General features: G+C 35.9%; 1 protein-coding gene across 1 annotated transcript in view; it reads left to right on the forward strand.

The window, feature by feature from the left end:
- LOC139691257 (band 4.1-like protein 4A) overlaps positions 1 to 15,153 on the forward strand; it is a 288,090-nt gene extending 272,937 nt beyond the window's left edge. Inside the window, exons 9-20 of the mRNA XM_071589044.1 lie at positions 4,114 to 4,202; positions 4,634 to 4,697; positions 5,030 to 5,217; positions 5,570 to 5,688; positions 6,240 to 6,324; positions 6,725 to 7,006; positions 8,870 to 9,037; positions 9,412 to 9,612; positions 11,998 to 12,198; positions 12,413 to 12,700; positions 14,002 to 14,313; positions 14,430 to 15,153. Of these exons, the coding sequence (XP_071445145.1) occupies positions 4,114 to 4,202; positions 4,634 to 4,697; positions 5,030 to 5,217; positions 5,570 to 5,688; positions 6,240 to 6,324; positions 6,725 to 7,006; positions 8,870 to 9,037; positions 9,412 to 9,612; positions 11,998 to 12,198; positions 12,413 to 12,700; positions 14,002 to 14,313; positions 14,430 to 15,153 (2,721 nt within the window). The remainder of the gene's footprint in view (positions 1 to 4,113; positions 4,203 to 4,633; positions 4,698 to 5,029; positions 5,218 to 5,569; positions 5,689 to 6,239; positions 6,325 to 6,724; positions 7,007 to 8,869; positions 9,038 to 9,411; positions 9,613 to 11,997; positions 12,199 to 12,412; positions 12,701 to 14,001; positions 14,314 to 14,429) is intronic.
- Positions 15,154 to 15,736: the final 583 nt, after the last annotated feature.

Raw genomic sequence — 15,736 nt, forward strand, 5'->3', positions numbered from 1 at the left:
CACGCCGGAACGTATTATTAGTGTATCAACTGATGAGGGCTTGAGTGACCATAAAGCAATTAATGTCCATTTGGACATAGCAATAAAAAAGATTGTTAAACCAAAAAGAAAAATTTATAATTACCATAAAGCAGACTTTGAATCTTTTGCCAATCAATTAAACTCTTCACTACCCGAGTTCAAAACCCGCTTAAGTCATGTCAACGTGGAAGAAACTTGGACAGAATTTGTCAATATCATGCAAAAAGGAATCGTAGATTTCATACCTATAAAATACGTTAAAGCAAATCGCGACCCCAGGTGGTACAATAAAGACGTTAGAAAAGCCCTTCGAAAGCAGAGAATGCTACACTCTAGGGTAAAGAGGGCAGGCGTGAACACATCATCTCCTGAGAATACACAATTATGGGACACATATAGATCCTCTAAAATTGAAACCAAAAAACAATTACGTAGCGCCTTACTGGAATTTAAACGCAAAGTACTTTGCGAGCACTTGGACACTGACCCCAAAGCTTTCTGGTCATATGTTAGGGAAGTAAATGGGAGTAAACAAACCGTGGCTTGCTTAAGGGATTGTAGCAATGTAATTCATACAGACAGCGAGGTTAAAGCTAACATCTTAAATTCATTCTTCCAAAGCGTTTTCTCGAATGATGTTGCCACCGCATATCTCCAAGAAACAATACATACTCCACTCATGGAAAAAATAACAGTGGACCAACAAGGAATTCTAAAATTGCTTAATGAGATTAAACCCAACAAATCCCCGGGTCCCGAAAATATACCAGCTAGGGTGATAAAACATTTAGCTCCAAACATTGCCCCGTACCTTGAATTTATATTTAACAAATCCCTCACAGAGTGCAAAGTACCTAAGATTTGGAAAACCGCGCAAATAACGCCTATTTTTAAAAGTGGTGACAGGGAGGATCCCGGTAATTACAGACCTATATCTCTCACTTCTATCTGTTGTAAAATCTTAGAGCACATAATTGTCAGTTCAATAATGAGACACCTTGACAATATTAACTTTTTAAGTGACAATCAACACGGATTCAGGAAAACCCGCTCCTGCGAAACCCAATTAGGATTATTTACACATGATTTACTTGTATCTGGTGAGAGAGGTAGGCAAGTGGATGCCATCTTCTTAGATTTTCAAAAGGCATTTGATAAGGTCCCACATGGTAAACTCATTCATAAATTAAAGGTCGCGGGTATAAACAAGGGCGCCATAAGTTGGGTTAAAGATTTTCTTTCAGAGCGGGAACAGAGGGTAGTCCTTGATGGCGCTAGTTCCGACAGCGTTCGAGTCACGTCGGGGGTACCTCAGGTAAGTGTGATCGGGCCGTTACTTTTCTTGATTTTTGTTAACGATTTGAACCGCGAAGTGAAAAGTAACATTAGGATGTTTGCGGATGACACGGTGATCTATCGGGAGATATCTGGGGATGAGGATCGTTTTATTCTAGCGCAGGATTTAGATTGCATTACTAAATGGTGTCCTAACTGGGGATTGACTCTAAATTATAATAAATGTTCAGTGGTAAATTTCTTTAAAAGATCAACGGGATTTGCTTACAAATTAGCTGGAGGTGACCTAGCAGTAGTTGATACGGTAAAATACCTAGGTGTCACATTCACTAAAGACTTAACTTGGGGGACTCACATACGTAAAGTCTGCGGTCAAGCAAATAAAAAATTGGGATTCATTAGACGCATTGTCGGCAAAAGTGACTCAAAGGTCAAGGAACGTTGTTACCACGCTCTTGTAAGGCCTCATTTAGAATACGCATGCAGCGTGTGGGACCCGAGTGAAAAAGGTCTCATTCGGGAAATTGAGAAGGTTCAACGCCGGGCAGCCCATGGATTTGGGGTGGGAATCATTAGAAGAGAGACGATTCAATGCAAGACTGAAATTATTAAATAAATTCAGATCCGCATGTTTCAGCACCGAGGTCTCGCAGATTATTCGTACTCCTACATACATTGGTCGCTTGGATCATGCATATAAAATTCGGGAAATAGATGCCAGGACTAGCCGACTCAAGGACTCCTTCTTCCCACGGACAATACGGGATAGCAACTGTAGGATTATAGATAGTAAAAATTCCACTTGCCACCCTCAGTGTCTAAAAAATAATTAGTTCTACTTAAATGCATGCTCCTCCACTAACCTTATGTGTTTTGTTATAATAACCCATTCTTTCCGCATGACATCATTCGTGTTCTGTTCATCTGTTTTTAAGTTTCCCTTTCAGTCCCTCTTCCCTCCCGGCGGGGGGAAATTCCTGCTACCTGCAACGTTGGGTCGAATTCCCTTCCTTTTACTGTCTCTTTGGGGGGTAGAGTGTTTTGTGGTGCATTTTCATGTGGTAGTGATGTTTCACATTCTTGCTTGTTGTGTCCTGGCTTGCGTGTTTTAGGATGGCTTTGGTGCTGTATCCTGGGGTGCAGTTTTTTGTTGTTTTGCGGTGTATGTGTTTGCATGAGTATTGGATGGAGGGAGTTTTGCATGAGTGTGTGCGCTGCTGGGGTGTAATTTTCCGTGTTGTTTTTTGCATGTGGTATTTTTCGTTTTTACGGTTGGTGACCTAACACCCCCCGCCACACGCCCTTGCGGCGGCTTGCGGGGTATTATGTAGATGTAGATGTAGATGTAGCACTTAATGGTACCGTGCCCTGAAACATCGTGCAGCACGAATGCTAAAGCCAAGTATAAGTCCTTACCTCCTAAAAGTTATCGGTGGATAGACTCGGACATCCAGGATGCTGTAAGTTATTACCAACGAGAGAAAATCGCAACTGCTTTTCCTCCATCGGACGAGAAAAAAGACTCCGCTGACGACCAAGATTCTCGAAATTTCACCCGTAGGAGAGGAAAGTATACGGTGACTAATAAACAAATCGGGCGGGAGTGGATTTTCAGGTAGGCTGTCATCGCTAGGCAGCGCTACGGGCCACAGTCTCCTTTGGATAAAAGCGAGGGATCCGGAATGGCTCTAGAAGAAACAATGGGATTCCTTTTCGGATTCAGAAGCGGAGCAAAAAGGGTGACGGTGTTGCAGGCATGCCACGACGACGACGCCCCAAATGGCGCTCTCTCCTTTGAACCAAACCTGCCACCGGGGAGCGTTGGTTGGGTCCTTGTCAAGCTCTCTCGGCAATGGAAATATGGCCTCTTGTGTTGAGTCGTGAGATATGGTTGATTTCTCCCAAGTATCTATTGCGATGCATCATCCTACGCAAATGACTCCCGTGTCGAATATTTACTGACACTATGAGTGTATCTAATACTATTCATCCGAGGAACGTTTGTAAAAGTCATGAACATCAGCTTGAAAATGTCTATATTCGCCATTGATTCTTATTGCCTTAATATTTATGGCCATGCATTGTATTGAAGGGGATTTTTTATTCGGATATACGTATTCGTTAGCTCACTAGGACTAAAATCTTTTCGAAAAGGTTAGTCATCCATTGGCATTCAGGTAAAAATCAGCGAAAGGAATGAGAATATTTCTGAAGGGCACTAACTTCTTAAAAGGATTTGTTGCTGGCCTTTGCAAGGATTTCCTTTGAACTGCAAATTATTTTTTTCAAAATGTGAGGCACACAGCTTAGGATTTACGATGGATAATGAAATACTCGCTCAATGACTGAAATACTCGGCATTAGGTGTGATTCATACTTCGTGAAAGATGCAAGGAGGTCAGAGAGTTGCTCTGTCTAACGGACTGACATTGAAAATTCCCCCCTATTGGAGATTTTTTCTGGTGCTAAATATCCCTGAGCAATCCTGTTATGGTAAGAAAGAGAACCTAGTTCTTACTGTCATGTTTCCACCCGTACCCACTTTTATTACTTATAGTTCCATGTGCATTAAAAATATCCCTGTCAATAAAAACTTCTTAAATACTGAACCTATTACCATAATACCACCTATTTTTGGCTGATAAGAATTTCTTCGATTATTACTGCATTTACCTGACACCAAGGAGATTTTTCTATCCTAATGCATTCCTCCATTTTTAGTTGAAATGGAATTTTCAATTTCCTTATGAACCCTAAGGATAAAAAAGTATTAATGAAATACCCTATTTCTTCTAGGGTGAAGATAACGTTGAATATTTTTTGGGACTTACACCAAGTGGAATAATAGTGCTGCGAAACAAGACGAAAGTGGGAAATTATTATTGGTAAGTATACAAAGTTATAACAAATTATTTATATGTTTTTGATTATTTGTAAATATTCTTTTTTTCTATTTCTTAACATGTGACTCTTACCTTGCTTTCTCAACAGTGTTGCAAAATTCTGTAGAATTATATTTAATGTCAATATGCTAGTAAAAATTAATGTTCATTGCAGAGAAATAAAAAGGAATCAGTAAAAATAATTTCAATAATATCTTAGCTTCCAAGTTATTTTTGTCAATGAAGTCCTCTGAGGATTTCATTAGCATTTACAAGAAGAGCACAAAATATTTCATTATTTATTATATAAAATTGTGTTTGGTGTATAATAAATTATGCATGCAAATAATCTTGGTGGTAAATTTTGATCAATTTCATCAGTTTTATTAATGGCTAGGTCTTCTGTTTATTAAATATTGTACATTATTTTTCAGGCCCAGAATTACCAAAGTATATTTCAAAGGGCGGTATTTCATGTTGCGAGTGTGTGACAAAAATGTAAGTCCATTTTCATTCAATATATTTATTAGATTGTAGTATTATCAGGTTATATTATAGCATCAAGATATTTTAATGTAGTCCATATTATGACCAAGTGTACTGACATTTATCTGAAAATAAATAATCTTAATTAGCATCTCTTAACAGTCACAAATATATTCAATGTGTTTATTGTATCAAAAAGCACGATGCAATCACATTTTATCCTAAAGATTTACAAGTTCACTAATTGCCTATCTTAGTAAGATGTGTCTTTATTTTGTTATATGGATGTAAATAAAGAAAGAATATAGCATTTTTTAAATTCGAGTTTTAAATTTAAATTTCAGAGTGAAGAGAACACTTATGGTTTTGAAACACCATCCAAGCAAGCATGCAAACATTTGTGGAAGTGCTGTGTTGAGCATCATGCTTTCTTCAGATTAGTACAAGTCTCCCCACCTCATGCAGCATCATCAGATACACCAACTGCTGGAAATGGCAGTGTCTTCTCCATAGGATCACGATTCAGGTACAGGTGTGTATGTAATGCTGAAATTCATTCTAAGCATATTTCCAAGAAAGGTTTTTTGCAGGATGGTGCCTAACATAATGCATATTTAGCTAGGTATTTAAGATTGTGAGGTCTGAATGTATTTATTATTAAGTTTTTTTTGAGGTAGCTTTTCATTTGTCTTAATATCTTACGTTAATGCATCATGAATAATCAAGAAATATCTTTTTCAAGGATAATTGAAAATAAAATCTTCCTAGACGATTAAGCATTCATTTTAATTAATTTTTTTGAGCTCACTTCAATGAGTCTTCTCAGGGTGATGTTTACAGTTTCCACATATCTTTAATAAGGATTTATCATTAACTATATGCAGTGGTAGAACAGAGAAGCAGGCACAGGCAGATGCTCAGTTGCGCCTTCGTAGCCCGCCCCAATTCACAAGAACTCCTAGCAGGCGCTACCAGCGCCGCATTGTAGAAGGAGCACAAGACAGTAAGTACTTTTGGAATGATTTTTGAAATTGAATTAAATACTAAGTTCAGAAATGGTGTTTCTGGCTACAGTAGAACTAGTTTTCTTAAAAGACATACGTTATTTCAAGTCCATGCTCAAATTTTCCTACATTCCAGCATCCATTTTTGTAAGGGTAAAATATAGTTGGACAACCGAGCTCCAGTCTTCAAACTTGTGGCTTCCATCAATGAAACAGCAGCAAATACTAAAATAGCCTAAACCATGTTTGTCCGAAACATGCTAATGAATTTAATAAAAAACATTGGTATCATCATTTTTCATAAAATATTGTCTTGTGACATGAACGTAACCATATCTTGATTATTTCAAAAACTAGGTATTTCACTTTTGTGCTTTTGCAAACATACTCAATATCTTAATAAAGAGATATAGAACGTACTATACTCAATATCTGTATCTATGTTTACATTTGATAGTCCAGTTCAATGGTTCTTGTAAAGCTTAGAAAATATGTTATAATTTTATTTTGAAATATGAATCCTGATATGGAACTTCTTCTCAATTTCAAGTGCCAACAGTTGAGGAAATAGCAAATAATGAGAATATCCCTCCTCAAGAAATGAAGACTGTATCGATCCCTCAGCCAGTAACCACGTAAGTTGCTTCTATCCAAGTCTGTGATTTAGATCTCTCATTAAGAAAAAATTCATAATGGTGATGAAAAGACTTAAAATAATTGGAGATAATCTAAAATAAAAATATTTACTATTTTTTATTGCCTTGCACATGGAAGGTTTTTAATTTATTATAATATTATTATTAAAAATTGTGCGAAGAACTGATGATATGAAAAATATAATCGGTAATAGTATTTCTGTGACATCAGTTTTGATTTGATGAACTCCACAATAAATTTGGCTCTCAAAAGGGGTCATTCCATATTGTATTTACAAATTTATACTAATTTTATGCTTAACCTTTAGTGATGAGTGATAGCTAAATATATTCCCACCTTTCATTATTCTCTTCCCTAAATTAATATTTGTTTCAACAGGGTTACCTCCATGTATAGATCCACCTCCATTCCCAGCGTTCTACCCCGTTCTGATTCACCTCGAAGCATTCGAAGTGCACCTTGGTCTGCAGCACCACACGCAGCAACTGGAACAGTCAGCAGTGGAATGTCCATGGCAAGAGGATTGTATTCAGGGGCCAGCCCACGATCAGTCCGATCAGCTCCTCACCATCCACCAAATACACAGCTTCTGAGTCGCCTTACCAGACGATCCAGCAGTGTTGAAAGTCAGAGTTCAGTAGATTCTCGGTCATGCAAAAGGTAAACAATGACACTATTCTCATAACAGTATCTGCACCTTGTAGTAAGTATAGTCTACCAGCAATTTTTATATACATTTTAAAGCTCGCGAGGACAGGATAGACTTGGTGCTTGCTACTAACCAAAGGGCCTAGGTTTGATTCCAGGTGACTCCTCTGAGTATCTTCACCTTCACCCACACTGTATGATTTTTTGGGTATCAGATCTTTCTGAAAACCATGGGCAGCTCAAGGAAAGGAACTTGCCTGATGCATGGATTTCTCACTCCATTGAGCTTATTACTAAGTGAACTCTATTCTCATCTGACAAGCTAACTTTAAGATTGATGACTGATACTGCTGATTCAAAGCTCACATCACAATAGTACCCATGTAATGCGATGAAAAATTATATTGTTTGATGTTATAAAATTGACCCATAATCAAATCCAGGCCCTCCATACAATGACTCAGCATTCTACTGACTGGACTACAATGCTTCTGTACTCATATTAGAACATTCGCACTTGAATGAAAGAACAGGGAAATTTATTTATAGACATGAAAGAGTTATTTGTGTAAGGAAGTATGCTGAATGTCAGTGGATAGCATTAGAGAACTTCTCTGTATGCTGATTTTCAATGTAATGCTACTGCAATCTGATTATAAGGAAGTAATGTTACTTTAAATGATGGAGAGGAGGATGCTGAGGTAAGAATGGGTAACCTAAAGCCAGTTGGATATGAATTTTAGAACGGTAATGAATGATGGAAACATTTAAAATAGTGGGAATATAAATGTAAAAATATTACAATTAATTGAAGGCAACTCTAGTTTGTGGAATTATCCCATAATGATAATAAAATTTGGTTACGATTTTCCACTGAATTTATTGTTTATGTATTTAAATTCTAATGCATCATCTTTAGGGATAAAATACAATTTCATTTCCATACATGAAAAGGGTAAACTGGGTGTTTAGAAGATGAGTGGAGGAGTCAATAAAAGGGAGATATAGGAGGGCGGGAGGCTAGGAAGAGGATGGGGAAGGTATTAGTCATCATTCTCGGCTGAGTGGTTTACCCCAGTTTGGCTGGGTATGGAAAGCCAGGACTAAGGGAGGGAATCAACAAATGTCTGTTTGCTCAGTGAGGCACCTTCCATCTTATGTTGTGCAGTCTCCACTATTCTAGCACATCCATTTTTCTCCCTTTATACTCAAAATGAAGTAGTTCAAGGATAAATGTGGCCTGGTGCGAAGACTCCACAAGATGCCTTGCCGTTAAGGATGATGGCTCTTTTGACCTTACTTCTCAGGCATTTTGTTTAATTCTAATGCTAAAACTTTTTTCCCGGTGATCTATTCACCTAAACACACATACATCATAGGCAATAATATATCCCACTTTTCAATTTTAATTGGGTTCACTTTTTCATTAATGTTGGTGAGAAATATTGAAATATTGACAGTATAATGGGCTATAATATGTTATTTTGAATTTCTTTCAGAGGAAGAGGTAAGCTACTACATAGGAAATCTTCCCCAAGTATGGGAGTTTACACCATTTATTTGTGTTTGTAGGAGGTATGGGATGTGGTGTGAAGTTATGATTGAAATATGTTCAATATTCCAGATATTCCAGAACTGTTTCAAAATAGTGTGATCACATGGTTAATGTCTCTGAGGGCCCCTTTAGGTATTTTTGCTTGAAATTTGAGCTCTCTCGAAATAAAATAATATCTAAATAATCAATTCATAACAATGGCATGAAGATGAGATCCTTATGCTACAAGTTAATGAATATTCTAACCCCATTCAGAGATTAATGATGATATGTAATAGAAATATTAATTTGAACCTATAAATGTTTAATTTCATTTTAAGGCATCATCATCATCACCGGAGTAGGCGTGGTTCAGATAATGACAGTGAAGTTTCAAAGTCTTCTTGCCGCTCTCATAGTCATCGTCGGCATAGATCTCATCATAAAAGAGACTCTGGAAGTGAGACTGATCAACACCACCGACACAGGCATCGAGGGTACAAGCACAGGTATTTATCAATACAAGTGTATACATATGTGATATAATAGGAGTGAGAGAAATGGCCTTTGTTGCTATTATGAAGTATATTTTATTCAGATATGGACTGAAGTATATAAATTTGCTAAATCACAGAGTAGCCATTTATTTTGAGGGAATATTTGGCTACTGAATGGTGTTTAATTAGGTAATTGATTTGCAAATGATTTGCATTTTGCCAAATATGGAACTCCTTTCACTTAATTCCAATCTGAAGCAATCTTCTTGTGTGTGTTTTTTATTGTTATACAATGTATTGTCATACATTGTATAACAATAACAGTCACGGAATGAATAAAATTTAGAAACTAGAGGTTAACCATTTATTTTTTCATGACATTTCAGACATGGAAGCAATTATGAACTCGTAGACTCAGAAGCACAGTGGAAGGAAGTACAGAGGAAGCAAGCCGAGGGCCAGTCCGGCATCCATCAAGCCACTGTCATCAAAGATCTTGGAAACAGAAGATCTGGCTACATGAACAGTGGAATGGAAACTGAATCAGAGCTGTCTTATCACCACAAAAGAAAACACAAAAAGCACAGGTACTGAGTTTCAAAAGTTCATCTTTAAAATTATACATGAATCGACCTGATTACATTTTGTTTAAATATTAGTGCATGCAAATATGAATGAACAGTCTTTGGTTTTTTTTTATTTCCAACTCTGACACTATCACCATCTTGCATGTAAAATTCCTCCAAACTAAAATTTTCTGGATGGAATTTGTAGTTGAGATGTAGTTAATTCTTTGGTTACACTTCTACATGAGAAAACAAGATATTTAAAATGAAGAACATGGTTGATTAGGAAAAAATGAAATTCTCACTGTCCTTTGAACCTATTTCAAAAAAAGATTATGAACAAAAAATACTATGATATTTTTTATTAACTGTGACCATCACTTTATTTCTGCAATTCCCAAAAAAGTATGTATATTTATATTGTTAAATTGCAAATATTAACTAAAATATCCTCAGAAAATTATGCACAAATTTTTAAAATTTAATTGTTTTAGAAAATTGCCCTAGTAAAAGTGCTATCCTTACTGAAAATCACAGTGTTTGAAAAATTCCACTGCTTCATAATTTTTTGAAAGAATAAGTACTGGTGAGTGCACTAATAGTGTATTCAAGGCTAAGAACATCTTATGTTAATGGCTTTCTTTTAAGCCTTTTTTGTTCATGATCTTGCTAATAAACCATAAAGCAATATGCCTTTATACAATTATGATATTCTTCACCTGGAGGCTCATCAATTCAACAAACATAAACTTTTTTATTGATTTTCAATTGCTATTGTTATTAATATCTTTTTGTGGCTATATATCTCTAATATCAAAAACAAAATCTGATATATCAGTACATTCTGATGAATACCCGTTTACTCCTGAAATATCTATAAATTATCAATTTTAAGAATCTTCAATCATAACAACAGTTTCCGCCATTGAAACATGAATTTGAAGAAATGTATTAAAAAAAGAATATACAAACTAATTTCTTGTATTATTATAAATATGAAAAAAATTACTTTTGTGAGAATTAAGGAAACATTGAAACATCTCCTTCCTTATCTGAATAAAAATGACCTATAGCAGTGGCTCACTTGTTAATCTCACATAAAATCTGAGGGGCCGCACAGTTCAGTATCTCACCCAGCAGGCCGAAAAGTGTGTCAAAAGTGTTTCCCACCATGTCTTGTAATGTCATGCATTGTAAGAAATAGTACCTTTACTACTCCCAAGTCACCAGGATCACATAATCACCAAATATCTACATATTAGCCTAAGATGATAAAATTGAAGTGTGTACGCAGCGTGTTTAGCAAGATATTTTTTTCTCTATTTTCCACCCCTCACTCAGTTATGTAGGTGTTTCAGAATAATGATTTGCTTGTAGGAATGCAACTTTTTCCTTGTGGGGGCAGATACATATTTGTGCCAGGGGAGTAATGCAGAAAAACAAATCAAGTTAATACAGGAAAGAAAATATTTTGACATCCCACTAACATCTAGAAATTCTCATTTCTGTTAGGATTCAGTTTTGTATGCAGTTCCATCAATCATGAGTGATGCTTGCCAAAATGAAACTAATTTAGCATAATTAAGACCAGGATTTTTCAAATAAAAGTCAATTTAGTCCCATGATAAGGTTCAAAACGTTTATTATGCATTAATCCCATTAGTATAGTGCTTATTCAGCTCACATTAAAATTAGTCACCTGTTGGTATAAACTGAAATATTGGCCGGAAACCAGATTTCCTGTTGTTGTAATTAGTCACTTGATCACAGCAGGTTTTTCATTATATTTCAGCAATGTCTAACAGATTTATACTATTATGATTTAAAAAATAATTTTACTATGAGGGAGGATATTCAGAAGCATAAGAAAAGGCAATACATTGCACATAGTTGCATGCAATAGCTCAGAATACATTTGACAATGATACTTCATTGCAGCCATAAAATGGTGATCGGCTCCAAATACTTACACTATACATACTTTAAATGCGTACTTTCTTGCACAATTAGTGTCATTGATGAGTACCTGACTATTCATTTTGTGCAAAAACTACATTTTAGAGGAGATGAATATCTCACAAAATATCTCTCATGCCCTGGGTGGAATACAGACCTGTGAACTCCAGATTCCACCATGAAATTTTTATAAATGGGTTATTATGCATCTAGATAATGTATTTCTAAAAGAAGATGCAGTTTTATTTTCATGAATTAGCTGGTGTCTAAGTCCATGTGGGTGTCGCTCAGAAATCCAGACTGATGACCCTTATAGGATATCCAACTGACATACATGCATGTTGATAATTGTTTCAGCCATAAGTCTGAACATGGTGGCATATTTTTGCTATGCTCAAAATGATATTTATATGTATGGATTCATTACTTTGATTTCAGGTCTAGGTCTAGGTCACCTTCAGATACCAAAGCTCGTCTTCCTGATGAACTCAAGAAGCATTTGGAGTTTGATTTGATAGAAACTGAAGGAATGACTGTTGACCAACTTAGAGAAATTCCATACAAGGCTGTAGAAACAGACAGTAAACCTCCAAAGATAAAATTTTCTCCAAACTCTAAACGTAGGCAGAGGTCCCCACGGAGATCGAAGAGGTAAATATAAATGCAAATCGTATGGCAATAAATTGAAGCAAACCGAATTCGCAAACTATAGCAGGGATGTTTTTTAATGCAGTATAAAAGAATCCATTTCACTTTCATCGACAAAAATATTTGATGCCATATAATGAAATAAATAAATGCGGAATATTAGAGAGACTATTTTTCTAGAGATTTGATCAAGTTTTATAAATTTTCAATGTTACAGCTCCACCTTGGATGAGAGGTGTCAACCTCCAAACAGTGGAGATAGTCCCCCGCCTCCATATTCACCACCACAGCAAGGAGGCCTTGGTCCAGGACCACCAAATGGAAATCCTGTAGTATTGCAGGAACCCCCAACTAGCCCACTCAGACCCTCAGGAGAAAGCAATACTAATCTTGCTACTACTAACCCAGCTATGTCAGGAAGTTTAGCTGACCTCTTAAAGAATTCTAATCCGTCCGCAACAAACCATAGTCCTGCTGGATCAGTGAGAAGTAACCACTTACCAAGGTACACAGAGCCTCAGTCAGGATTCTTCATTTGAGGATTATTGCATTACTTATTGTGAAATAATTGTTATTTATGAAAACATTGTTACTTGTGTTATCTATCTTTCTATTATTTCTGTATTGAATGCTTCATTTTTATGTTCTTTTAAATCTTTTAATGTTTGTAGATTCCTCTCAGCTTTTGTTGTTTATTTCATTGCATGATTCTCTTATTTTAATGCAAAAATATGTTAGCTTTACTATAATTCTTACTGAATGAATGAAATTTGAGTTATTTCCTTTGTTTTTTATTATGTAAAATGCATTGTGAAAACATACATTTTATCACCACACTATTTAAGCCCAGATAGAAATAAATATACTGTCATAAGGCACACATGGCCTGTAGTATATTTCAATTTCTGCTATGATTCATGATCTCAGAATTCTGTTGTCTCTTAACAAAACTCATTGTAAAAATGTTGTATTTTCTATGCCTTTTACCTGAGTCAATAAAAATGTTACCTCCAAGTATATGGTTTTATCTTTGAAATCATGATGGATACCAAAATATTTTATCATATGAAAGCCTAGTTTGGCTGTAAGAATGAGTTCTTTGTGTAGGCTACTTCATATTGAAACAGTTTTAGCAAACAGTGAAAAATGGACGAAGAGAGTAACTAAGTGTATCCATTGATAAAAATTGCCAAATATTTGCCTCTGCATTATTAACTCTGAATGTATCACATAAATGATTACATAGTGAGTGACTGGCTGCATTAAATTTTTTAAACCAATTTTTGTTATTACTTTCTTAATTTCCTATGGTTACTAATTTTCGCTCTGTAAGCTATAAACACATTACATTAATGTCCTTCCATAAACTTGCATGTTAGCAATCTTACTTTCATCTGTTTTAAATAGGCATGAAAATCCAAATTAATCAATATTGATGAGCATCTATGTTTTAATTACTATTCTTTTATTCAGGAGATTATATATATATATATATTTATTTATTTATATATATATATATATATATATATATATATATATATATATATATATATATATATATATACACACATATATATACATATATAATATTTATAATATTTTATATATATATATATATATATATATATATATATATATATATATATATATATAGTTAGTGCATTTATATATTGTTTGTAGGTCATAAATATAATATTTTTTCTTTTCTCACGAATTTGTACAAATATTGGCGTGCTTGATCATTCAAGGATGATAGGCAAAGGTAAATAATGGTTCACTAACATTTGAAAAAAATCTTTATTACAGAGCTGGTGTTCCAGGTTCACTTCATCAGTCACCCAGTATACCACCATCTGGTCATTCATCTCATCGACAAGCAGGACTGAATTACTCAGCACATAAATTAACTAACAGTATATATACCCCTGGAATTACCTTTAGTTCAGCATTGTATGGAAATGCTGGAAAGCTTTTGGGTAATGGAAATATCCCCAATGGCCATGTCACTTCAATGTCAATCAGCTCTGGGTCAGCATCAAAAAATCATGATGGTGCCTATCATGAACACTCTGATTCTGGTCTAGGTGCAGATTCTCAAGATTATGTCTACAGTGGAAGGTGAGGCTAAGGATTTAATGTTAACTAACTTTCATACCCATGAGCAGTTTTTATCTTCCATAAACCTTAGGAAACTAATCCCTTGTACTGATGTTCATTTATTGTCTTAACTTCAGAACAAATGAAAGCTCCAGATATCTTCAGACTAGCAGAATCTCTGCAGCATTTACTAAGCCTGTGAGTACCAGCAAAACATACCCAACACCTTCCCCATTGGCAGCCATGAGATCTGGGCAATCTGGGCACATGGCTTTCAAATCTAGTCAACCTATCAATCACCATTCTTTGCCACCACATAAGCACCAAGACCGACATGGGACTACTGGCTCAAATCGTAGTTTGGGAAACCATACTAACCCTATTGATGACCTCAAGCAAAGCCACCATGGTATGGGTGGCTGGTTGTCTCCAGAGAACCCTTCTCCGAGGCATACAACATACTCTCCAAGCAATTGTCCTGCACCTTCTTCCCAAAGACAGCAATCCTCAGCAACCAATGCCAGCCAGCATTATGCCAGACGTCCTCAGCTTCCCTTACCTTCTGCCAAATCAACCAACCAAAGCCTGGCTCCTCCCCCCTCTCCCAGTGCAGCTAATTACCATGAAAGCTGGGATGATCAAAAGCACCAGTCGCAGGCAGTGGGAAGTGTGGGAGCAGTGGGTGGTGGTAATGGTGGTGGTGGTGAAACACCTGCTTTGGGGCCACGTGGCCCCCCTCGCCTAGCTGGGAGCATGCGCAGTGTACGATCAGGTCCTGCAGGGGCTGATGGAGGATGGTCCCAGTCACAAAGACCACCCCCTCTTAAGGACTCCAATAAAACTAATGTGAGTATTCACTAGAACTTAGAGGTATAATCGTTCTTTAACAATGCAATTTAAATTGTTGCTTTTAATCCAGCCATAATTGTTACCAACTGTTCAGAAGTCATCACTGTTTAATTAACATGGGATAACAACATTTTGACATGATTGTAGACCATTTTTAAAAGTACTTAATTAATTTGAAGCTGAATATTATTTATAAAATAGAATAGATGCTTTATTGTAGTTGCAAACATGCTAAAGCTTTAATATTTACTTCAATCTATTAATATTTACTTAAGTTCATTTTGTTAAACTGAATTTTATGATCTCATCTTGGTGGCTAATGAGCATGGAAAAATGATTTAAAATGTAGAGCTAAGTATTTAATTAGTGGCATTCCTCTTGTCCCTTCTCAAGAATAACAGCCCATAGCTTCTCATTAAATTATTTTCATAAACCAAAGGTTGTGGTAGGCTAATGCTTGCTTTATGGCTCACCTAGCTAATACATGTTCTAGTAGTTGGATGTAATGAGCTAAAAATATTGCTTATATAGTTTACAAAAAGTACTGTTTTGCCAGTAATGAGACACAGACTAAGTTGTTCTGATGCAACTGACT

The sequence above is a fragment of the Hetaerina americana genome, unplaced genomic scaffold (assembly GCF_022747635.1).
Source record: "Hetaerina americana unplaced genomic scaffold, ioHetAmer1.1.p SCAF_1, whole genome shotgun sequence".
Classification (NCBI taxonomy): Eukaryota; Metazoa; Arthropoda; class Insecta; order Odonata; family Calopterygidae; genus Hetaerina; species Hetaerina americana.